Here is a 26,756-nt window from a genome sequence, read left to right on the forward strand (position 1 = left end):
CATACCTCAAGTCCACAGGATGTGAAACAGCCTAGAGACACAGCCTTTTACAAACTATTAGTATACTGACATAAATTTTGCTCACCCCTGGAGAGCTGTCTCACTCTTACTTCTCATGCTCAGTTCAACACGTGGGTTTCTTTGGTTACTTTCAAAATCTTATATGAAATACAGTTGATGAAATACTGTCAAGAATTTAGACTATAATATGAAAGCTAAGGACATAAAAATTTGGGGAAGAGTCTCAAAAATGTGCCAGAAGGTAAATGTTTCTTGCCAGTTGAGATGTCCACCTTCTCATCATTTCTGTCATTCCTTCCCACAACAGAGGAAGGAGTGTGAGATTATCTGCCTGGCCCACAAATTGGGTCTCATCACTGGCACCTCATGGCCTCCCTCTTGTCCTTACTTCTCTGGGTGAAAGAGGCTAAGTTGTCTTCCATCCCCAGACTAGCTAAGCCCCTCCCTTCTGCAAAAGGTCCTGTGTCAAGCCAGCTCCAAGGCCCACCTTCCAAGAATTCCTACCCTCTTCTCCCACCTTCAGTCTGTGCATCATTGGGCATGCAAACATCTACTATCCTATCCATCCCATAAATTACCTTGCTGATTTTCTTTTCCCTTGAATAGCCCTTGAAAGTTGGATGATGTCTTCTGCTTCTTTCATGGTTTCTACATGTGTTGCATGTACCAATCACTCAAAAACATTTTTTAACAGACTGACAGAATCATAGTTATAGTATTAAAAATCTATGATGAGATTTTATCCTAAAAATGCTCCACTGGACATTCTTTATTTCCTGGGTTCACCCCTGAACAAGAATTGAAAATGTCTTATCCTCGAAAACTCGTCCTCTGTTTCCTATCAGATCATCTAGATGCTCCTTACAGATTATCACTGCTATAGTTAGGCTAAGTGGCCCCCAAAGGTCCATGTTTAAAGACTTGGACAATAGTCCATAGCACAACTGAGAGATAGTGGGGCCTAGTGGGAAGAAGTTAGGTAATTGGGGGTGTACCGTTGAAGGGGATTATGGAGCCCTGGTCCCTTCTCCCTTTTCATGCTCCCCAGTAGCCATAAGGCGAGCTTCTTGCTTCACCACATGCTCCTTGCCATGTGGTGGGGAGCCTTACTATAGGCTTGAAGGCAGTGAAGCAAAGTGAACATAAACTGAAACCTCCGACCCAGAGCCAAAATAAACCTTTCCTCCTTATAAACTGATGATCTCCAATATTTGCTATAGTGATACAAAGCTGGGCAGCACCGTCACTCTGCTGGGGAAAGAAACATTCAAGCCAATTTCCCTAGTCCGTTATGAGCGTCTACATTGTACACCATCTATACTGATAGCATGTCATTGATGTTTCTCTTTTTTTTTTTTCATTTTTCTTTTATTATTCATATGTGCATACAAGGCTTGGTTCATTTCTCCCCCCTGCCCCCACCCCCTCCCTTACCACCCACTCCACCCCCTCCCGCTCCCCCCCTCAATACCCAGCAGAAACTATTTTGCCCTTATCTCTAATTTTGTTGTAGAGAGAGTATAAGCAATAATAGGAAGGAACAAGGGGTTTTGCTGGTTGAGATAAGGATAGCTATACAGGGCATTGACTCACATTGATTTCCTGTGCGTGGGTGTTACCTTCTAGGTTAATTCTTTTTGATCTAACCTTTTCTCTAGTTCCTGGTCCCCTTTTCCTATTGGCCTCAGTTGCTTTAAGGTATCTGCTTTAGCTTCTCTGCATTAAGGGCGACAAATGTCATTGATGTTTCTCAAAGCAGTTCTGGTAGATTATGGGGCTTTGGACACACAAAGGCCTGAATTTGAATCCTTGTCCAATCACCTCATACCTATAAAAACCACTGGGGAAATCACATGCTTCTGAACCTCAGCTTCTTTTCCTTTAAAATGTGGGTAACTTGGAGGGTTGTTGTAAAAGTGAGAGAGTATTAATGTAAAAATGTTAGAGGCAGAGGAGTAGCTCAATAAATGGTTAGTTTTTATTATCTTAAATAATAAACAGAAGGAGGAAGAAGAGGAGAGTACAGGGATATTTCCTAATTTTTCTTTTCCTTTCATTTTTTCTTCTTTGGGCAGGAAATGCCCCCATTAGTGGCATCTGAGAGAGGTTGAGAATCCCTTTTTCTAAGTGCTGTGAGCAAAAATATTCATTTGAATCAGTCTGGGATAATTGAGATGTGGGCTTGCCCTCAAGCAGGGAAATGATTATCCAGAGACACCACAGAAGCAGGATTTGTTGACTTTCATCCAAGAACAGCTCCTGGCACATTTCAGGCATGTGGTAAATATCTGGTTATTGAATGAGCCCATTATAGTCCAAGGCCACACAAGATGCAAGTTCACCACTTGGCCACCCCACCATGATATGCCATAGGGTCACTGGTCCTGCCCCTGACATTTATCCCACAGGAATCTCCTACTGATGTTTAAAAATAACACTGTTGTTTCCATGGCTATGACAGTACCCAAGGGCACTATACACATGGAGTCCTGGAGATAGGAAGCTGCCATGGGAACACCCAGGCCCAGCGCCTGTCCCATTTACTGTCACTGTGGTCCTGAATCAAACAGGTGACAATTCAACAGGTCCAATTTGCAAACAAATGCAAAAAGAAGGGGTGTTCTAGAATTAGATTGTACTTGAGCAAAGCTAAGCTAAGTAATCTAGGGATGATTTAAAGGATACAGGAGAATGTGCATAGGTTATAGGCAAACACTGTACCACTTTATGTAAGAGACTTGAGTATCTGTGGATTTTGGTATCTATAAGGGATCTTGGAACAACCAGTACCCCCTGGACACCAAGGGTTGAATGGTGGTTCACACAGTGGCTAGTCTTGTGTGGGTGAGTGGGTAAAAGGTGTCCTGGTGATGTTCTGAACTGGGTGCTGGTAAAGTGGTAAAGTAAGTACAGAATGTTCAGTTGCTGAAAGTTTATTAGGTTTTAAATTGAGTTGTATGAGTAACATATGCATTCTTCTGACTATAAAGTTATGCATCAATAAGACTTGTTTTAAAAAATAAAGCCATCTTCACTAATATGGGACTTAAATTAAGATGGACTCACACACACCAAATACACACCTTTTCTTCAACATTTGAACACAAATTAATATCCTGATGAAACCCAAAGAGTGAATATGCTTGCATTTCCTCTCTGCATGGAACTCACCATCCCACAGTTGCACTGGTCAGGGTAACATCAAACAGCAGTACTGACAACCCAGCTGTGATAACCTGCAGAAATAATTTCAAGAAAGGACCATCAGAGCAGCAGGACTTTGGTACCTTCTGGAGTTATTTCTCATAAGCTTAGATTGCACAATTTCAGGCTTCTTCATTAGTCATCTCTTCCCACTCTATGTCTTTTCCTTCACACTTCCTAGTCCCCTTTATGTAGTATGGCCTCTGAGCAAAGAATCTGGTATGGAAAGGACAGTCCTCATCTGTTTTAGAGATGGCAATCTTTAAAGAAGCATCTGAAGAGTTTGGAAGCCAATGTCTCCATCCTCTCTCACAAGGAAGGAGTATATTAACAATATTCATTTCTATCTTATCTCATGGTGCAGAATTCTCCAAGGTTAGGGGTTCACTAACCTGTTCGTAGATATACTTATCTGTCAACCCACCTCATCTATAGCATTTGTCTATCCCACCTCTCCTCATGCCCCCATTTTTCAGGCCTATGACATATGTTCTAAGAATCCAGGTGCTTCCTGGGGAAGAGAGCATTTAAGTCATTAATGATTTGTAAATATCTAAAGCCAAAGAAAAGAGAAGAGATTAACCCCATGTCTCTCAGAGCCAGAAATTCCAGAAAAGTCTGTTAAGAATGGCAGTCATAGGACACAGATTCTAGAAGTGCCCCCAACACTCACATACCCTGACATGAACAGGGTATGTGAACCAACGGCTCAACTCTGTCCCCACTTGGAACATCTGTGTAAGACAGGATGCTTCATGTTTCCAGAACACTGCATTCTGCATGTGAAAATAGCTTCTGTGAGGAAGGTAACTCCAGGGACCTGCTTTCTGGTTGTGAGAGGTGGGACGCAGGCCTTTGGAACAAGGGTCATATTAACTGGAGGCCTTCAGCAACATCAGCTATCCTCCCCATCAAGGGGGCTTCATGTGCTGTCCTGGAGGCCTATTCAGGTCTCCCAGCTGAGAACAAGGCAGTAAGCAGATGATTAGAGGTAGGAAGGGGTTTGATGAGCCCCCAATCCTCACTCATCATCTGTGAAAGAAGTCTAGAACTATTACCCAAGAACCTTCAGGACAATAAAGCAGAAAATAGGCCAGAGAGACAACTGTGAAGGAGAACAAAAGAGAAGAAGGGGAAAGAGACTTCTCAAATCATTGAGTGGTGGGTTTTCTTTTGAGTTTTGTTTTTGTTGTTGTTGTTTGTTTTGCAAACTTTGTTTGCTTCACTTTATTGATCTGCAGTAAAACCCTTGACTATAAAAAAAGACCTGAGTATTGTCTTCAGGGACAGTAAAGCAGTGAATAAGCCAGAGAGACAACTGTGAAGGAGAATACAGGGAAGAAGGGGAAAGAGACTTCTCAAATCATTGAGTGGTGGGTTTTTTTAAAGGGCATGAAGAATGGCAGCTGTCACCCTCCCCCTCTCCTCCCCTCCCCTCTTTTCTTTCTCCTTCTCGTCCTCATTCTTCTAATGTTTGACTTGGGAGTTCTGCATCTGTGGTCATAAATGAAGCAGGCCCCAAACTGTATTACTTTGCAATGACGCTGGCTGGTTTTGGAAACAAGGTGATGCTAGCCATGTGAGTGAGTTCAGCAGTTTCCATCCTCATTTCCCATAAAGTACAAAGCTGGTGAAGCTTGACCCTGACTCGAAGGACCCTGGGTCCAGAACTTCAGGTCTTCTTTTTCTCCTTAAGTTTCCCAAAATTATTTCATCTAAGTTTTCCTTTTACTAACATTTACCTGTTTGCAGATATATTATTTTAAATTGCATGTGCCTGATTTTACTATGTTCCTTTCTGTTCTTATTTTATTGTCACTTTCTCTTCATTTTTCCTTCCTTAGTCATGACCAAAGTTAACTATCTCGTTAATCCCTCCTTCCCCTTACAACCTAGCTGTTTCCTGGGCCAGTGCCAATGGAAACGCATTTCCTGGAATTGATGGGTAAGTCTGCAGCCTACTGATTGATGTTAGCTGTGTTGGCAGCTTGGCATAATGGAACATTTTGCTACATTTATGAAGGACCCAACTTCCCTTGCCTTTTCTATTTCTTCACCATTGTCTTCATCTCCTTTGACCCCTTTGTCAGTTCTGGGAGGCCTTCTCTCCTTATTCTCTGATGCTCCTTCAGGTGACTTTGTCCATCCTAGAAAGAGGGACACCTCGCTTGCCCTGCAACATTCCCAGTCTGGGCTTATGCCTTTGTACCTCCATGAGCCTCTTTAACTTAGGAATCCCATCTGCCATGACACAGGCAGCTGGCCTGCTTATTCCTATTAACTGTACCTTTTGCCAAGAAAAACATGGCTTAAAATTTTCAAACCAGCCCTTACTTGAAAATAAGGTTGGTCTAGCAGCCACTCTGGTGCCTTCACCATCTGCTCCTTCCTGGAAATGTTTGTGTAGCCTCCTGGCTTTCTCCTGAGCCGCTTTTGCAAACGTTTCAAAATTTGCTCTCTCAAAGAGCAAGTTTGCTGCTGCCTATGGCACTTTCTGAAATGTTACAAACATGTGTGTCTTGTTTCTGTCAAAGTATATAGTGAAGTTGTTTGCCTGGCAGAGCTATTGTGGAGTTGGGCGGGCCATTTTTTCATCTATTGTATAAGAACCATCAGTTTCTTAGGCTTCTCCATTTTCTTTTCCTTCTATCACTGGCCACAGCAGTTTTCTTTGTGGAGGCATTCACACACACACACACACACATGCATGCACACAGTCACCCAAGTACTACCACTTCACAAAAGCCACTTAAGAAGAAAGAAAAAGCAGCACCTCTCAGAAAGGTGAATGATGAGCAGTTGGCCCACCTGGCTCATCCACCAAGTGAATCACTCCCACACACTGACCTCACCAAATGTGAGGTTCAAGTTCATGTCTCAGCAATGTGATAGATTTCTGTACACTATGGGCCTTCAGGGCTGCACAAGAACACTGAGAGTGCCAACAGTGAATCTGACTGTGCCAAGGGTCCACTCTACTCTCAGTTCCACTGAAGAGGAATCAGAACCTAAGTGACTGAAAGCTCCAAGTGTGGGTACAGAATGTTCATGCATAATCACCTAGGGCAGAACCTTAGACATAGAAGGGACTCCTTTAGCCCACAGGTAGGGAGACGTGACCCAAAGACAGTCTGTAAATTGTTCCAGGGTCTCCGCTGGTTTGTGGCAATGAGGGGTAGAACCAAGGCCTTGCCTCCTCACAGACAGGAACTCTAAAGAACCCCCACAAGTAGTTCCAAACAGCTTTAAAAATGAACCTGCTGACAGAAGAGGCTCACTGGTATTTGTACCCCAGGTCCATCGCAGCTTTATTCAGACAGGATCGGGTGCATTCAGAGTGGTATGGTTGTAGACCATAGTATCATCACTCACAACAGAATTGGAAGCAACCCAAGTGTGAACCGAGGTTGAAAGAATAAACAAAACTTCTATCTATGTAGGAAAGAATATTAGTCAGCCTAAAAAGGAGGTTTGACATGTGTTACAGTATGGGTGAAGTCTGAAGGTGCTATCAGTGAAAACAGCCAGACGAGAACACAAAAACTACTGGATTCTACTTATGTGATCTACTTAGTCATCGAACTCACAGAGACCAAAAGTAGAATGGTGCTAACCAGGGCATACAGGAGCCTGGAAGGGGGGCTGTTATTGTTTAATGGGTACAGAATTTTAGTTTGGGAAGAAGAAAAAATTGTGGAGATGGATAGAGGTGGTGGTGGTGTATGACCATGAGGGTGTTCTTAATGCTGCTGAACTGCCCACTTACAATGGTTATGGTATATGCATATACCACACACACATGCATATCACACACACACATGCATATACCACACACACATGTAGCACACACACATGCATATCACACACATGCATATAGCACACACACATGCATATCACACACACACACACACACACACACACACACACACACACACACACACACACAGAGTTTCTTTCCCTCTGGCTGAATTCTTACTTCTTATCCCTTTTCCCAGGTTTACCCAACTAAATGTCCAAGGCTTCTAGTGAGCCTCCTCTGCAATGAGGCCCCCTCTGCAATTGCTCTAGATTGAATATGGTATCTCCCCCAATTCATGCAGGAGTCTAACCCCCAAAGTCATATGTCAATGGCATTAAGAGGGTGGAAACTTAATCTGACTATAGTGTTTACATGTTGGGCTGTTGAGAAGTGATTAGGGTTAAATAAGGTCATTGAGGGGAGCGTCCATGATTGAACACTGGTAGCTTTACATAAAGAGGAAGGGACAAGACACGTAGACATGTGCTTTCCATGAGCCTTGTCATGTAATGTCATGTGCCACCTTGGGTCTATCAATAAGAAGGCCAACACCAGAACTAAACCAATGCTGGTGCCATGTCCTTGAACCTCCAGAACTGTGAGCTAAATAAACCACTTTTCTTTATGAAGTCAGCTTGCCTCAGGCATTTTGTTATAGTAACAAAAGGCAGACTAATACATGAACCTTCCCCAAGTGCTCCCGTTGCTTGACCTGTTCTCCCCCCAATACTTGGTCCCAACCTACTGGAGCCCCACAAGTTGGCTGCAAGTCTGTCTCCCCTCTCCAGATTGTGAACTGATCTTGTGAACCAAGATCCGTGCTGCTGAGCCTGGCTCAGTCAGCATGGAAAGGGCCTGAGCCCTGGAGAATACACAAGCATGTAACAGGCTTAGTGCTGACTTTCTTTTTGCTTGTTTGGAGAGTCAGCTCTGAGGAAGAGGGTCTTCATGTGCTTAAAAGCTCCTAATTTGCTCTAAAATATATGTAGAAAAATACTATTATAACACAGACACAAACTCTCTTGTGATTCTGGAATACCTTGGAGGTAAGCACACATGTATGTGACAAGAAACATAATATTAATTCCTAACTCCCAGCTCCCTGAAGACAAGGTCACCAAATGCCAAACTGAGAACAGCAATTCTACCAAGAATATGCAGGCATAGAAACTATCCCAGCTTTTAGTTTCCTGCCTTCCCCCTTAAAGAGATTCATGGCCACTCCCCCATCATTTGCTACTCACTGGCTGTTGAAATGCATTGACTTTGACATTGGTTTGCACCAGGAGCTTCCTGAATGTCTTAGTCTGCTTTCTGCTATAACAGAATGCCACAGACTGGGTAATTTATAAAGAAAAGAGATTTAGCTGGTCATGGTGGTTCATGCTTATAATCCCAGCACTTAGGAAGTGGAGAAAGGAGGATCATGAGTTCTAGGCCAGCCTGAGTAGCACAGGCTACTCAGACAAACAAACAACAAACTATAAAAAGAACAGAGATTTGGCTCGCAGTTCTGGAGGCTAAGAAGTTCTAAGAGTATGACACGGCATCTGAAGCGGGCCTTCATGGTGTCATCACAAGGCAGGATAATCAAACACGTGTAAGACAAAAGGGAAACAGGCTAAACTCATCCTTTCTATCAGGAGCCCACTCCCATGATAACTAACTCACTCCTACAATGATAGCATTAATTTGTTCGTGGGGGTGGAGACCTCAGGATCCTAGTATCTCTTTACATTGTTACAATGGCAATTAAATTTCACCTAGGTTTGGAGGGGACATTCAAACCATAGTACTTAATGATCACCTGCCAGGGAGTCCTAGGAAATTGAAAGCACCTTTGGGTACTTTCAGCCTAGGGCTGAGGCTAGAACCATCAGGGAGCCCTTTCCCTCCCATCTTCTCTCACCATATTTCAACCTCCCAAGGTCACCAGCCCATGGAAGAAGACCTCGCTTCAGTCCTCACTCCAGAGCTGCACTGGTTTCTTTCCTAGTGTTCCACACTTGCTCTGATCCCAACCGAGGGAAGGAGCTTTGTTGACTGCCTGGCTTTGGCTAGGACTTGGCCCCTTGACCGGAGCCTTAACTTCTACCTCAGACTCTTCCAGAAGGGCACTACTACCAAGTACAAACCTCTGTCTGGATTCCTGACCCTGGCCCACCTGCCTCTGTCAGAGCTAACAAGAATTCTTATGCCCAATGGACACCATGCACTGTCCACTCAGCTGCACCTTTAGGCCAGATTCCATATGCATAGGCTTCGTGGGTGAATGTCCCAAATTTGAGCCATCTCCCTTCTTTATTTGCCCTTGGGCTTCAGAAAAGAAAGCCAATGGTGTTCTTTCATCTGAACACAGAGAGCAACCTCAGTACATCTTAATGACACCCCAGTGAAGGGGTAAAACTAAACTCCCAACAGTGCCAAGATGAGAATGAGGTCCCAGATGCGCAGTGAGCCTACTGTGGGGTATTGTGAAGTACTCCAATATCCCTTCCAAACAATAATATTGCCTGAGAGATAAGAGTCTCTCAAATAAATTAATTCTGCCCTCCAAAAATGTCAAATAAAGCATAAACATTCTTTCAAAAGCTTTTAAAATGGCTAAAGTCAACCTCTGAATAAAAGCTTCAACTTATTTGTGGAACTTGTCATTCAAAAGACTGAAGAAATAGACATTACTATTCTTTTAAAAAGCATTTTTTTTAAATGCAGATTTTTTTTTTCCCAAAGAAGAAAGAGTCTTGTCATCTGTGGAATGTCCCCTTTGCACACGCAGACCTGAATAACAAACTCCAGGACCTGCCACAGGTCTAGCAATGCCAACAACAGCAAAACTCAATACAATGTGTGGCTGCAGTGCTTTGAACTTCCTGGCTTTGTCAACAGATGTCACAACCCGAGTGTTATTTAAACAGATTCTGGTATGTAAAGCAGATCAGGTTTGTTTTCAAACATTTGTTTCAATCTAAGACAAATTTTCTGTTTAAGGGAAATAAGTCAGGGAGGGGTTGTTAGGATGAACATTCTGAATAGTAAGGAATTTGGGGGGGGGGTGAGAATCAGAGGTTCCAGTTTCTTGCTTAGGTGTTTATCAAATGCACCTGACTCCTAAGAAGAAAGCAACGTACGTGAGGCCATCCAATGCCTGCTCCTCCGGCTCCAGCTTCACGCCTCCCTCTTACATGGCAATAGTTTTCCAGCACACTTTCAAAGCATCAGCTTGCCTGTGCCTGAAGTAATTTCACAGGCCCGCCCACACTGCTCCTATTCACTACTCAAAAGTCCATCTCTAAAAACTCTTCTTGGATCTGGCTCCTGTCCACACACCTAACTTGAGTCAGGCACTTCTCCATCCTCCATGCTTCTACAACCCTCATCACTGCCTGTGCAAGTGAAATGTGTGCAGAGGCTAACAACAGAGACCTGTGTGTGGTGAATGCCTGATACATTTTACATAACTGCACTAGATCATCAGAGCTGCTAATGGGACCCCTAACCTCATCAAACTTTGTTGAAAATCTCTTTTCATATTTGAGGGACAACCGGAACCCAGGACTTGAGAACAACTGGGACACATTCTCTGCTACTCACCATTGCCCAATTACCTCCATGGGGCTAGAAAGAGGCCCACAGAGAGGTGCTCAAGGATTTCTCTGGTTCCAAATCCAAATGTGCCAGGAAAGGTTCTGATTGGGTTTCAAATAAGCTAACTGTTCTGGGAGGCAGAGCAATATAAAAAAAATGGAAACTCTCTCTTGAACTTCATGGTTGGAACATAGGAAGGAACTTTTCCCTGGAGGAAGATAAAGGAAATGCTGGCAGACAGAACAGTAGGTATCTTTTATGTACTATGCAAAGCGTGACAAGCTGCACCAATGTCACCTGTATCTTGTAGGAACTGCAGAGGCTCAGCTCCAGCCCAAACCTACAGATCATTGGAACCAATGCTCAGGTGATGGCATGCACATCGAAATGAGGGGAGTTCCCTTCTACACCTCCGGTTCCAGCAACAGGTGCAAGACCTATGTCCTCCAGTTGTTGTGTGAACACTCTGCCACATCTCCAGGGACAGTAGATTCTAGGTTTCTCATAGGCCACAGAGCTGGGGATGTAGCTCAGATGGTCATGAAATCTGTCTGTGTCACAGACTCACATGTGAATGCTACAAACCTGGCGCTACTTTCAGGCTGAAGAGGAAATTTAGTAACATTTATAATCTGAGTGAAAGCTCTTTTTCTCCTAGGACCCAAAGAACTAGTCCATGTCCACCAGCTGGAAACTATAGCTAAGGTTAAGAACTCTATTCAGTATTTAAATATTCAATTAACCCTTATTACCAGCTTATAATTTATTACCACAATCAGTGTAATTATTACTGAGCAACAACTCATAATAACCTTCAGACATGGCTATTAATAGTATTTGGTAATGTCTCATTAAAATACATGAATCATTAATTTTTCCAGATATCAGAAAAACATTATAAGCACAATGGGACTGAGAACACAGATGAGGAATAAAAAAAGATTAGGTTCATGTAAAGGAAAGATAAACTTTTAACACAGAGAAATCTTATGTGACTTTTAAAAAACCCTGTATTTTATGGAAGAAGAAACGAGAACAAAATCAGGAAAATATGACATGAATATTAAGCTAGGTAAGGAAAGAAAGTATCCAAAATGAGGTAATGAGGGCATAAAATGTTCCAGCCATTAAGTTCTGCGTTGCCACACACATGATCTCATGAGGTCCCCACAACACCCCTGCACAGGATGCCACCATTTTAAAGATGAAGAAAATGAAGCTCACTTCTTCTGGACATGGTGTAATCCCAGCTACTGGGGAAGCTGAGGCAGGAGGATTGCAAGTTCAAGAGCAGCCTGAGCTATATGGTAAGATCATATCTCAAAATAAAAAAATTAAAGAAGGGCTGGTGATGTAGCACAGTAGTAGAATTCTTGCCTTGCATACTCAAGGCCCTGGGTTCAATCCCCAATATCAAAAGAAATTAAACAAACAAAAATACCTTGCTTAAACCAATCACAATAAGGAAAGAGTCCCAAGCCAAGCCTCTTTTTTGTTTGTTTTTCAGATAGGGTCTCAATAACTTTTGCCCAGGCTACCCTTGAACTGTGATCCTCCTACCTTTGTCTCCTGGGCAGTTGTGGTTCCAGATGTGCACCACAATGTCCAGCTTGTTTTTGAGATTAGGTCTTGCTAACTTTTTCCCAGGCAGGAACTCAAATTTTGATACTCTGTCTCTCTCCTGAATAGCTGGTATTATGCCTAGCTTTATTAATTAATTAATTCATTCATTCATTTGCAGTGCTGGGGATTACGTAGTGGGTAGGCAAACACTACCACTGAGCTATATTCCCAGCCCTATATTCTTACATTACACTTATTTATGTAATCGTTCCAAATTATATACCACTTCACTTGACTTATACTGAGTTTCCAATGTCATATGAGAGAAGAAGCGAACATCACGCCATGTGATATAAGACCAAGGTTTTGTGACTAGAAATCTGAGGATTAGGAAATCCAATAAGCATATGTATTTAATGAGAGAGTTTGGAAGACCTTGTGTGGTGAGTCTCCAGATATCTTCAGAGTGACTTTGAAGAGGCTGGTGGCCAGTTCTTTGAAGCAGGAACAGAGGAACATAGTGGGAAGAGGACCCAAACCTCCTCATACTTTGTCTCAACACTTTAAAGATGTCACTTTATTGTCAATGTGTTCATAGTTTGCATTGAAAATTCAGCCTATGGTTGCTACTTTGATTTTAAGTAATGTCTTTTTCTCTAGTTGATTTTAAGATTTTTCTCTTTATCACTGATCTTGAACAGTTTGACTAGGATATACCTACATAAGGGGGAGATATAAGTTATGTTTGGGATTTGGTGAGCTTCATGAAACTGTGGGTTAACATCTTTCAACAGCTTTGGAAAATTCTCAGCCATTTCCCTTCAAATATTGCTTCTATTCGACCCATCTTTCCTGTTCTTCTAGAACTCTAATTCCACATCTACTACATTTTTTGAACATGTCTCTTGTGCACTGTGTGATTTCAGTATTTTTATTGACCTTGAGTTCACCCATCCTGCTCTGTTATGTCCAGCCTGCTCTTTAACCCATCCAATAAGTTAATTTCTAATGTATTTTTCCAGTTCTATAACTTTTTTTTTTTTATAGTACTCATGTCTGAACTCAGGGCCTATATCTTGAGCTACTCCACCAGCCCTCTTTTGTGGTGGTTTTTTTTTTTTTTCAAGATAGGATCTCATGAACTATTCACCCAGGGCTGGCTTCAAACTATGATCCTCCTGATCTCTGCCTCCTGAGTAGCTAGGATTACAGGCGTGGGTCACCAGTTTTGTAACTTTAACAGATTCCTTTGTATAGAAATTCTCTCTCCATTTTATCCATCTTTTCTCTATTTTCTTTAACATATTATCCAGCCATTTTAAAGTTACTGCTAATTCCAATATGTAGGTCATTTGTGGTTCTGTTTCTACTGTTTTTCCCACTTCATTATCAGATATATTTTCCTGCCTGTTCACATGTCTGTTATCTTTGACTATATACTAGACAATGGGTAAAAAACCTGCAGAGGCTCCAGATGTTGTTTTCTACCAAGAAGCATTCCCTCCTATTGGGAACAGGCTCAATCCATTGGGGACTGAGTGACTTGAGAATGAGCTGCAATTTTGGTAACTTAGTTCACCTTCTACTTCATCTAGTCCTTCAGGGGTGGCCCTCCCACACTGTATTTAAGTAGATTGCAGTCTGAGGCTCAACATGGGCAAAAGTGTGAGACCCTATCTGAAAATGGGATAAAGTAAGGCTCAAGTGGTAGAGCACTAGCCTAATAAGTATAAGGCCCAGTACTGAAAAAAAAAAAAAAAAAGAAAGAAAGAAAGAAAAAAAGAGAGAGCTTGGTAGGTCTTTGTCTCCTCGTCCATTAAAGATCTGCCTTTCAGAGGTTTTGCCCATAGCATTATAGCTTCCCACCCTATACAGGTCCAAAGTCTGGCAGTTGTCTTTAAGGGAAGACTCATTGTACATTTGCTACAAGTCCCTCCTCCTAGCAGGACTTTGATCTCCTAATCACTCCAAGATTATGAGAATTTTCCCTTTGCCTTTCTGGACCAGCCTACAGCCTCCACACTGTCCTAGAACCAACAAACATCTCATGGGAAAACTGGACTTGCCTTAGGGGCTCCTTCAATTTCAACACCATCAAGCCAGTTCCATATGTCTGCCAAAGCTCTGCTGGTTTCTCTTTCCCTGAGAATATCTCCTCTTCTTGGACCAAGATACATTCTTAGCCCATACCCAGAACCAGCAAGTACCCTCCTCCCTCCCATGAAGAAAACAGCTTGCATGACTCGATATACCTAGGAAGGGTATATCTGGAATTTTCTTAATTTTATTCTCATTGCTTTCTCCAATCTCCATAAAAATATGATTTTTGCAATTCATTGTTTTCTTCCCTAGTTGTTTCTGTTGAAATGTTGGCCTGTCACAGGGTCCAACATTCTACTCTGAAGTGGAAGGCTTCCCTTTATTACATACAAGTGAAAACAGACCCAGATGATCTAAGCCACCGGTTTTCAACCCAGACTTGGCCAACACCATTATTTCCCTAGAGCCACTGGATGCCCTGGTAAGGCAAGGTGGGGAGCCTTTGATTTAGTCCAGACATCTTTCCAACCCCAACAATCTTATTAACTCATCATTACAATTTTAATTAACTTAAAAAAATCATTGTCTAGGATTTTGTATATACCAGTCTGTAGCAACACGACTTTCCCAAGAGGACAGTCTCTTTCTCTTCAGACTCATGTGACTGCTGGGGATTGCTAGGGAAGTTTGAAGGCAAGAGGAATATTTAGTTCCCTCTCCCTATGATCTCATCTCTGCCCATGGAGAAGGAAACTCTTCTGCCTTCACTTCTGTCCTTTCATTCTCCTCCAAGTTCACAAGGAAAAGAACTGTTCATTTGATTGTACACACACTGAGCTCATTATGCTAGTTAGTGGAATCCACAGCTTTAAAGGCAGTCAGGACTCCACACATCTCTTTCTGAATCCATGCATTAAAGTCTCTTGACCCTCTGTCTCCATGTGTTGGAATTGAGGAGGAGGGTAGAAAGGAGGTCTCATCTTCAGCCAGGGTTGAGTTGGTTTCATTTCCAAGTCAACTTTGTTTCCCACTTTCCTACTATTTCTTGTCCGTATATTCTCTTGGTCTATATCAAGTACCAAACCCTTGGCCTTCTTTCATTATAGTGCTGGGGATCAAACCCAAAGCTTTACATATACTAGATAAGTGCTCTACCATTGAGTCATACCCTTGCACCCTAAAATCTTGAACTCTTCAGCACAGACAGCTTCAGAAATGTGTGCACCTGTAATCTTCTTAGCACAACAGTGAAAAAGGTATTAACTCTTCTCTGGGTTGGATGTCTTAACATTTCTCTTTGGTATGCATATTTCTCAGAAGGTCATTGTAATATCATGTCTGGTGAAGAGTGTTCTATGGTATCTTTGGAGGGCTTCCTCCTTCATCTTTCTCTTTGGGCATTCCATTTCAGTGCCTCCTAAAATACCTGATTAGGTTGATTGTATTATTTGCTATTCTTTAAATAAAGGAGCTAGTAAATTGACCAGTATTGCTTTTTTTCCAAGTTAATATAAAAAACCACATACTAGATATATTTAGTTTTAGTATTTGCTGTTGTTTGTTTTTGTGGAGCTGGGATCAAACCCAGGGCTGGGCCGTCCTCATGCTAGGCAAGTGCTCTACTAGTGAGCCACACCCCCAGTTTCCCTACATCTATTTAGAACATCCATTGTAGAAAACAAAAGGAGATTTTGAGACTATTCTCATTTTCCTTCATATTAATTTGGTGACAGCCTGGTGTGGACTCTTGGAATGATTCTTTAGTTTAGTACTTTTTACTTTACTCAGAAACTTATTCATCTACTGTCACACTTACTTGCAGAATGGTGGATTTCTACCAGCTATTTTTTAAACTTTCGTCCTGCTGATTAAAAAGTCCTGTTGGTCTCCCAAGTTCAGGAGTACTCTGTGCTTCTGGCAAAGAAGGGCAAATTGCCAAGGTGTTTTTATTTTCTAAATTGTTTTGACTTGTCAAAGCATAGGTCTAATCTCTGCAGAAAATTTTTAGAAATTAGGTGAATTTTGGCTCAAAGGAATTTTAAATAAAAATACCACAATTATACTTAACTGAGGCCATGATTTTTCATCTACTTTTGATACAACAATAACTTCAATTTGCATTACTGTTATACTTCACAATAATGGAGGTAAAAGAATAGATGTGTCACCTGGGCACCGGTGACTCATGCCTATAATTCTAGCTACTTGGGAGGCTGAGACAAGGAGGGTCTCAGTTCCAGGCCAGTCTGGGGAACAAAAGTTTATGGGATCCCATCTCAACCAACGATTGGGTACAGAGGTGCACAACTACCATCCCAAGCTACACAGGAGGCTGAGATTGGGAGGATTCCATTTCCAGGCAAAAAGTTCACAAGACCCCATCTGAACAGAAAAAAACTGGACATGATGGTGTGTACCTGTCATCTAGGGCAGGAAGGGTAAAATAGGAGGATCATAGTCCAGGCCTGTCTGGGCAAAAAATGGAGACATTATCTCCAAAATAACCACAGCAGAAAGGTTGGATGCATGGTTCAAGCTTTAGAGTGGCAGCCTATCAAGCATGAAGCCTAAGTTCAAACCCCAGTACAACAAATAAATAAATAAATAAAATAGAAAAGATTATATGTGCCAAAAGATATGTATAAAGACCACAGAATTCAAGACTTCCTTACCATGGTGTCCATTTGGTTTAAAAAAAAAAAAAAAGAACGCTTTGCTGCTTTTGACCTGCCTCCTCCCCTTAGCCTATCAATTCCTGAAGGAGCATCAGCTGGAAGAAGTGAACCCTCTATCTGGTCTCTATACAACCACAGTGAGACCTCCTTGGAAATGTATGAAGCAGGCACAAGACTGGGTCACCAACAATTCCACTTGAGGGATTGACATAGGCCATGTGAAGACCTAGTTTGCACCACACAACTCTCAGTCCTCAGTGTATAATGGCAAAGGTCACCTGTAAACCCACATGCTATGAACTGAATCATGTTCCCCAAATCCGTATGTTTAAGCCATAACCGCCAAGGTGATGGTATTTGATCACCTTGGTACTCCTCCTTTGAAGGAGAGTAATTAGCAGAGGGAGGCCATCATGATGGAATTAGTGCCCTTAGAAGGAGAGACCAGGGCTGGGGGTATAGCTTACTGGTAGGGAATGTACTTAGCCTACACAAGTCCTAGGTTCATCCCCAGCACCAAAAATAAAAACCAGAGATTTTTACACTGTTCTCTCTCTCCTCACCCCCTCTCACCGCCCCTCTTCCTCCACGCACACAATGAAGAGGTCACGTGAGCACTCATTGAGCGGACATCCACCTGCAACTCCAGGAGAGGCCCTCACCAGATTCTAGCCCCTAGACCTTGGACCTCTCAGCCTCCAGAAATGTAAGAAAACAAATTTCTATGGTTGGAGCCATCCAGCCCATGGCACTTTGTTATGACAGTTGGACTAACCAACACACCCTCCTTGCTCTTTTGGACTGCCTAAAGATTGAAGTTAACCAAAAAAAAAAAAGACAGAATGTTTCAGAAGATTTTCTCACCAAATTAGAAGTGAAAAAGGAAAAGGGATTTGAACTTTTGCTGGAATGAAGTTGAGATTAAATATATTCACTCTGCACCACACTCAGTCCTAAACAAGCAACAGGGAAGGCAAGAACCCATTCTTACTGCATCCCATGCTAGATAAGCCAAACTACATATTATTAAAGAAATAATTTCAACATTACCTGCTAAGTGTTGAGATACGGGCATACTCTGAATATCACAGGAATAAGCCCTATATAGAGAGATGCCTGTGCCAAGTCTGAAGGACAAGTAAGAATTACCAGGTGCAGAAGGGCGGGAAGGGCACTCACTGTACCCAGAAGGAACAGCATGAACAAGTTTAGCCAAGGCTAAGTCACTGGCCATTAATTGACATGACAAGCAGGGTGGGCAGTGACCACTGTTAAATCCAATTAAAATGAAGAGAATGATAGGCTGACGCTTCCATGATAAATAAGCTAGGGAAAGGTGAGTAGGCAAGTCAATGTGGTGGAGCCAGTGAAGCCCTTTGAAAAAGGAAACTCATGCTGCAGTGAAAGGAGAAGGGAATTAAACCCCCTGGGGAATCAGAGGGTCCCTGGAAGGACCAACCTAAGCATGTCAGGCAAAGAGTGGAGGCAGGCTCTCCCAAGAAGAGCAGCAGCACGTCAACCCTGGAGGTCAAAAGGAAGTAGTTTGAATGGAGAATTGCTAAGCATCACAAGGAGATCAAGTCAATACTATTGCTTAAAGGGAAAGGAGTCTCTGGACAGAAGTAAAGGCTAAATCACCAAAGCCCCCTGTACCCAGTGCTGGCCTGTGCACTTCATGTTTACAGCTTGGGGGAGCCATGAGGAGTGACACTGAGGATCAATGAACCCAAGAGGTGAATCACTATGGAAGATGGGTGCAGGGCTCTTTTCAGAAGTCCATGGCAATTTGGGGGGAAAATGAAAGACTACATTAAAGTAGTTAGCATTGGGGATAGGAATAAAAGAAAAAAAATAAAATAAAATGAAGAGAATGAGAAAGTCACTAGCTAGAAACCGCCTTTCTCCTAGCAAAGTATTTTAAAAATCCCATGGAAGGCTCGGCATAGTGGTACAGGCCTATAATACAGCTGACTTGGTTGCAGACATAGAAGAATCATGGTATAAGCCCAGCATAGGCCAAAGTATGAGAACTACCTGAAAAATAAAATAAAGCATAAAGGGCTGGGAACATCACTTAAGTGGTAGAGCACCTGCCTTGCAAGCATGAGGCCCTGAATTCAAACTCCAGTACTGCAAAAATAATAATAAATAAATAAACCCTACAGAGACTCATTCACTCCAAATTGACAAGCAGCTGGCTTGGCAAAATTGGGCATGTAGTATGGCTTTATCCTTGACACAGACTGCAAAAGAGCTTCTCTGAGTGTCATGCACAGCTGTCCTTGTGTCTATGTTCTGTGAGAACAGCAAGTGCTGGAGCTCCCTTACTTGATCACAAACTTACTGAGTGACCTTGGGCAGCTGATCCCCCTCTGGATTTCAGGCCCCTACTCTATAACCATCTAGAAAATATTTGTTATGGACTCAATTTTGTTCTTTTCTAATATCTTTCTTTGAAGGAGGAAGGGAAATTTTATTTCCTGACTGGTTCCAGTGAGAATTTTCAAGAAGCTTAGAAAAACAGGTGGATACAGGAGAAAATATCAATTAGGAGTTTAAAAACATGAAAATAAAGGAGAAAACAAGGATAGGGAGGCTAAGACACCTAACCCATGCTAGAGACATCTATATATGCAGTGGGTGGGGATGGAGGTATACAACTAGGCATATGAATATCCCCAAAATGCAGGCAAACCAGTACTTGGGATATCTCCTAAATGCACATTGAAAATGTTGTTCAGCCATTCAATGTTCCAAACAAAGCAGAGAGTCTTTAACTTAACAAACAAATAGACTGCCACAATAAGGTCTAGTGTAATGGTCCACAGTAAAGAAATACACTGTGTCATCCCCTCCAGTTTACAAGATACATGGCTTCCTGAAGGCTGTAACATAGGACTCTTCACTGTGGCCTTTCCTCTGGTCCCATGAAAGAAGTCTAGGTTGCTACCATGTGCTTGCCCTTCCCTTGGGTGAAGCCAGGAGCCAGGCCAGCATCCTTCTCCACCAGGAAGAGGACACTGGCCATCTGTGGCACTTTTCATTCAAGAGCTGTTAAAGTCCATGGGCCCCGGACACGTGCAAATCTTCTGCATCTCACAATTCCCTTACAGCAGCCCAGAGCCACTCAGTCTATTCACCTATGCACTAGTAATCTGCTGATTGCTTTTCTGTGTGGTTACAATGCTCCAAGATGCTGGGATGTTAGCCAATGCCCCTAGTGTATTCCAGGTGGTCATCGACTGAGCATGTGCACCAAGTCCCTGCTCTGTGTAACACCAAGACAGGCCATGTGATCCTGTGACTAAAGGAGTCCCACTCACATAGTGCTCATGATCAGAGGACCTATGGCTTGCTCCACATATAGTCATCTGCAGGGAGCGACCCCTTTTCCAGTGGTCTGAGAGGTCATATCCCTTCAACTCAGGTAGCCACTATACCTGGGACACTGTTCTCAAAGCCCTAATTGGACCCACCTCATTGCTACCTCCATCATCTTTCTCTCAGACAAAGGTTTCTAGGAAGTAATCAATTTGTCCTGGTTCAAAATCATTGTACTCAAGTTTCAACTATATATAAACAAAGGCACAACCACTTTTCTGACATTTGGGGAGGCATACTGAAATTTATTTTTCCAATTTCCTTTTTAAATAGGTAATAAATCATGATTCTGAAACCAAAACCTATAAAAATATACACAGTGAAGCAACTTCCTTCCCTCCTTGCCTGTCCGCTCAGTTCTCACTTCCTGCCACAGACTGTTTCTTGCATATTAAAGTTTCTTTATGCACATATATGTCAATATAAATAGAGTCTGGGGGGATTTTTTACACAAAAGCTGGTATTTGCACACATGGTTTGTTTGACTCTCTGCATTTTTTACTTAGTAATATATCTTGGATATCTTTCTCTAGCAGTACACAGAGAGTGTCTTCAACATTTTTCTTTTTTTCTTTCTTCCTTCCCTTCTCTTTTCTTTCTTTCTCTTCTATTCCTCTCTTCCTCCCTCCCTTCCCTTTTTAAAAAAAAATAGCATGCTGGGGTTGTTTTCAGTCTTTTGTCCCTGTAATGCTGTTTAATAACCCTGCATGTTTGCCATTTCACACTTGTGCAAACATATCTAAAGGATAAGTTCCCTCAAATGGGGAGTACAGTAGTTCCCTTTATCCATGGTTTTTCTTTTCACGGTTTTAGTTCCCAACAGTCAACTGCAGTCCAAAAATGTCGATAGAAAAATTCCAGAAATAATCCCTAAGTTTTAAATTGTGTGCTGTTCTGAGTGGCCTGATGAAATCCTTTGCCCTTCCACCTGGATGTGAGTCACTCCTTTGTACAGTGTCTCCACACTGTGTATATGCCACCTATCTATTAGTTAGCTGTCTCAGGTATGAGATCCACTGACCCAGCACCTCAGCACTTATGTTCAAGTAACCCTTATTTTACGTACTAATGGTTCCAAAGCATAAGAGTAGTGATGTTAGAAATTTTGACAGTATACTGATATAGTTGTTCTGTTTTATTATTAGTTATTGGTAACTTCTTATTGTGTCTTATTTATAAATTACTTTATCATGGGTATGTATATATAGGAAACAACATAGTATGTGGGATTTGGTACTATCTTTGGTTTTAGGAATGGACTGGGGTCGTGGAACATATCCTCCATGGATAAGGGGGGACTACTGCATCAGATCAAAGGGAATATACATTTGCAAATGTAAAAGGTCACTTCAATATGAGAAGTATTACCAAAAAGGTGCATTGGATTAACTCTGTGCTTTGCTCAGTTTCTTGACCAATAGCTTCACATCAGCCATGTGTACAACCATGGTGTGCCCAACAGCTACCACCTCTACTGCCAAGGCTCCCTGGGGCTTTGTGGTATGTTTATGAAATCAGAACTGCCCCCACAGCTGGGATTTTAACTTCGAGCATGTGTGTGGTAGTCTTTCTATAGCAGCTGGTGGGAGCTACAGAAAGGGGGTACCAACTTACCATGGAGGTACCCTCATTCCCCACAAAGTCAACTACTATGTAAGGCTACTATGTGAAGCTGGCAGGGACAGCGAGGCAGCTATTAAAATCAAACTGCTGGGGCAAGAGGTATGGCTCAAGTGGTGGAACGCCTGCCTCACAGGCAGGTAAATCCTTGAGTTTCAAATCCTAGTACTACCAAAAAAATAATAATAATAAATAAATAATCAAACTGCTGGGTCCCTCAGTGTACAGACAGGGAGGGTGGGAAAGAGGCCTTAGCCACTGAAGCCAGTTTCTTTCTTTTGTTCCTTTCCTTCATCAAGGGCCTTATAAGTGTCAGGCATTGTACTGAACACTCACAGCCATTGAGAAGCTGGGTGTCCTGGGCTTCTTCAGGCTGCTACGAGGCAAAGAAACCTTTGGATTGGGCAGCTGTATGGGGCTGCCTCTCCCAAGTCAGGCCTAGCATAGGAAGTCATAAACAAGTCATTTACTTTTCTGGGCCTCTATTTCCTTATCCACCCCAAGATGGAGAAAATGGTCCCAATACTATTTCATAAAAATCAACAGGCAGATACAAGTGTAGCTCAATGGCAGAATGCTTGCCTATCATGTGTGAGACTCTGGGTTCAACCCTTAGCACCACCAAAAAAACAAAAAAGTAGAGAATGATCCCATTTCTGTAAAAACAGACAAACCCAATAATACATGTATACAGAAACGTCCCAAAGGATATACTACAAAATGTTTATTGTAGTGGAACCACATAAGCCACATAAGCTTTTTCTTCATTAGCTTTCTATATTTTCTATAATAGCCTTTTGAATTTTGTTAAATGAAGGGAAGGTTTTTTCATTTCTAAGGTTTTTCTTCTTGAAGTATCACTAATCAAAATTAAGTCAAAAGAAAAAGTTATCTGTTTCAATAATTGTTAGCATATCCTACGGTTGAACACCTACTGGAAAATTAAAAACCTTATCAAGGAACCACACCATCTGTGCTCCCATCCTGGCTCCTATCTGGGCAAACTGGTGGTCAGTGATTCTGATGGTTAGGTCACAGGATGCCCCTAAGACACATCCTGACAACATGGCTCGGCAATGCCCAAGCTGCAAGTTGACTCTCTGTCTCCTGAAACAATCCTACTTCTCTTATGTTCATCTGTTTCCCAGCTCTCAATGGGAATGTCTCAATGGAGATGTCTTCTACATTGTGCAGTTACCACAAGGAACACTGTGACAAAGTGCAGGAGAGACCAACCTTGACAAGCATTCCTAGGAGACTGTGCATTCTGAGAGACAGCCTTGGTCTCTCAGAGTATCACTCTCACTACAAAGGAGAACCAACTACACTATCTTTCAAAATGGCCCATAGGCTTTTTGAAAGAAAAAGCCACAGACTTGACCTGGGTTCAAGTGCAAGCTCCCTTATTGTAGTTTAGACAAGTTATGTAATGCTTTGTTTCATTATGTTCAAAAGGGAGGAAGGAGAGAAGCACATAGTTTGAAACAACACAAAATTGTGATAAGAATTAAGTAAGAACTAGGTGTCAAAATATCTGCCACACTGCATAGCACAAAGTAAGCATGCCATTATTAGTTGTGAATGCTCTTCTTACTTTGATTATACCAGGTGTTCAATGAGTGTTAAGTGAACCTAAGTGTGAAATCTGATTGGTTGATGAGTTGCTCTCTAAGGAGTAAAAATCCTATTATGCCTCATAGCATGAGAAGGTCTGGGATTTGTTTGCTGGAGAAGATGGGAAAAGCACCCTCGCACTGTGCACACAGGGAAGTCAAGGATTCTGCCCCTCACCTGAGTCAACAGGCTGTGGGATGCACCCCAATGAGTTAGCTGTCAGGCCAGCCAAAAAGTTTTCAGACCCTGAAGAGTCTGATCTCTTCCTCCCCTCCACATAAAAGCTGACAGGTCACATCTCCTCTACACCCAATACCCCAGCTACACACCAACCCACACCTACAGCCTGACAAGCCAGGACCAAGGAAGCTGTCAACTTGGAAAGCATGTTTAATACATGTCCAACCCCAGCTCCAAAGCCGTAATGTCAAGGGGGAGCCTGAGAAATGGGGAGGAGAAAGCAGAACCAACACAGAAATCCTGAGGTCACCCACTCAGGAGACTCCCAGCCCCGGCCCAACGGGAGCACTCAGTGAAGAGCAGAGCCCTGGAATGCAGTGTTCCTCTAATTAAAAAAACATGGTGGGTGAGAATGGCAGGTGTCCCATTTTCCTTCACCAGGTGCAGGCCCTGAAAGAAAAGTGCAACTGACAAGGGTTGCACACTTGGGCAATGTTGTCGGAAGCCTGAGCTCACCTCATAACCTTGGAACTGAACCAAGTATTTGTCAGAAGTCATCTCCAATCACGATACTCAGGAGACATGGTGGCCACTGTCCAGAATAGCAAGGCACCAACCTGTAAACTCTTCCTTTCCCAGTAAGTGACACCATAGAATATCTGGAGTACAAAGACAACATCAAAGCAAAAGGCAGATGGATCCACTCTGGAAGCTGCTGGGCCCAACACCTGTCTTTTCCCAGCAGCCCACTTAACATGAAGTAGGTTCAGCAGACTGGGCCACACTTTCAGCACCCATGTCAGATTGTTTTAGTTGAAGTAAAGGTATCACATAAACACCAGGAAGTGCACGAATCTCAAGTGTTCAGCTTGTTGGACATTTGCAGCTGTGAACACTTCCCCTTGCCACCACCTAGATGGACATGCTGAGCTTCCCTCATGCTCTTTCCCCAAATGACATCCCTTCCAAATCACCTTTGAGGCTGTCATGGCAGTGCAGCATCCTATTGTATGTGTGTAGGTGACAATTTATTTCTCCTTGGCTGACCTGTGGACTACTTCCTCTAGTTTGGGGCTATTATGAATAAAGCTGTTATAATATTCTTGAACATGTCTTTACAAAAATCACAGCTTTATTGAGATATAAGCACAAGTCATAAAATTTGCCCTGTTAAAGGGTACAATTCAATCATCTTTAGTATGCAGCCACCACTACTTAATTTCATGACACTGAACATATCTGTTACAGACCTTTATCATCATCTCTCTTATACACCTATAAGTACAATTGCTGGCTTATAATAGAGATGTTGTTTGGCTTTATCATCTTTTAGACTAGAAAGGTCATTCCATGTCCTCACCAGCATTTGAAACTATCAGTCTTTTTCATTGTAACCATTCTGGCAGACATGTGGTTCCATGTAAGATTTAACCCCACTCTGTCTCAGTGTTGGGGCAGTGAACACAAACTGAAAGCTGCAATCCCCTACTCATCCCCAATCTTTAGAGTGGATACTTTTTTCTTTAAAAAAAAAAAAAACCCACTAGTATAGCACTTCCAAAATGTTAGGTAAAATGACAAATTAGATCCCCTGAGGTACTTAAAAATTGTGGGAAAAATTATTTTTACACCTTTTGGTGCCACTTGAGTGTGGTAATTTTAAGTCTCTCTTTGTTACTAGAATGGCAACATAGAAGAAAATGAAGGCTCCCCCACTAACAGTCATCAGCAGCTCTCAAAGTATAGCTGAACCCCTGAACCCAAAAGGCAAACAGCACTTCAAACAGTTCTCCATCTACAAATGAAAATCCCTTCTCTACAAGTAATAACAGCTAGCATTAACTGCTTAAGACACATTGTATACAATTTTTTTGGCAGTGGTAGAACCTGAACTCAGGGCCTTGAAATTGATAGGCAGGTACCTGCTGTACTAGAGTCACACCTCCACACAATCTTAGGCCAGGCACGGTGGCTCAAATGTGTAATCCCAGCTACTTGGGAGGCAGAGACTGAGAAGATCATGGTTCAAGGAAGCCTGAGCAAAAAGTAAGATTCCATCTCAACCAACAAGCTGGGCATGGTAGTGTGTACCTGTCATCCTGGCTATGCAAGAGTTGTAAACAGGAGAATCACAGTTCAGGCTGGCCCAAGCAAAAATGAAACCCGATTTGAAAAATAACTAAAAGCAAAAAGGGCTGGAGTGTGGCTAGCAAACATGGGGCCCTGCATTCAAACTCCAGTACCACTAAAAAACAAAAACCCCATTATCTTTTCCTCATTCTTCAGGCAATCTTTCTGAAGTACTGGGGCTCTCTGGGTGCAGGGGTATCTAGGGCCCACAGCCTGATGGGACAGGTGGGTGGCAGGGAAGAGGAGCTACATGATTATTAGTGTCACTGGGCTGAACAGCCTAAGTCAGCCTTACTTTTCTTCTCCTGACATGTAGGTAAAGAAAATGGTGGGCTTTTGGTAAGTCAAATCTTTTTTTTTTTTTTTTGGCGGTATTGGGGTTTGAACTTAGTACCTCACACTTGCTAGGCAAGTGCTCTACCACATGAGCCACTTCACCAGCCCTGACTTACCTTGATCAATCACTTGATGAGCTCCAGATCATTCATGCCTGGAAAGTTGGGCAGGTAACACACAAGGCCCCAAGAAAGGAAAAAGGGCTTGAGGTGAGACAAGAAAGACACAGAGGCAAGATGCCTCTCCTCTGTGGCAGCCTCACATTCTCAAGGACATACACCAACATGACAGGTGTAGAAATATAACAAAGAGACCCTACTCCTCACACACTCTTCCCAGCAAGTACACAGAAACAATCAAAGAAAAGTACAGCTAGTTTTGTTCACATGGTACAAGGCAATTAGTTGTTAACTTATAAAAAACCTTTTCTTGCCAAAAAACTTGATTGACCTATTGTGGAATTATATAAACAAACAGAACTGGCTTATACTGAACTGTTGAGCCTTCAAGTCAGACACCTTCTACTTAAATATGAAGAAAAACAACATCAAAAATCTTAACCTGAGTGTGTCATTTAACTCCACTCCTAGCTTGGTGAGGACAGG

The 26,756-nt window shown here is 42.4% G+C and overlaps 1 protein-coding gene across 18 annotated transcripts in view; it reads right to left on the minus strand.

The window, feature by feature from the left end:
• Positions 1 to 26,756, minus strand: part of Tmem241 (transmembrane protein 241) — a 163,887-nt gene that overhangs the window by 42,129 nt on the left and 95,002 nt on the right. For 9 of the 18 annotated variants that reach the window (XR_012447100.1, XR_012447099.1, XR_012447094.1 and 6 more), the window contains one exon: positions 3,193 to 3,257. The exons of 6 other annotated variants lie outside the window; for them this stretch is intronic. Coding sequence is in view for 3 of the 12 variants with exons in the window: in XM_074070160.1 (XP_073926261.1) it covers positions 3,193 to 3,257 (65 nt within the window). In the remaining 9 variants the exon portion in view is untranslated. Of the gene's footprint in view, positions 1 to 3,104; positions 3,258 to 26,756 lie in introns of those variants that run through there. 3 more of the 18 variants (XR_012447097.1, XR_012447092.1, XR_012447101.1) reach the window with 2 other exon arrangements.

This window comes from Castor canadensis, chromosome 4 (assembly GCF_047511655.1).
Source record: "Castor canadensis chromosome 4, mCasCan1.hap1v2, whole genome shotgun sequence".
Lineage (NCBI taxonomy): Eukaryota > Metazoa > Chordata > Mammalia > Rodentia > Castoridae > Castor > Castor canadensis.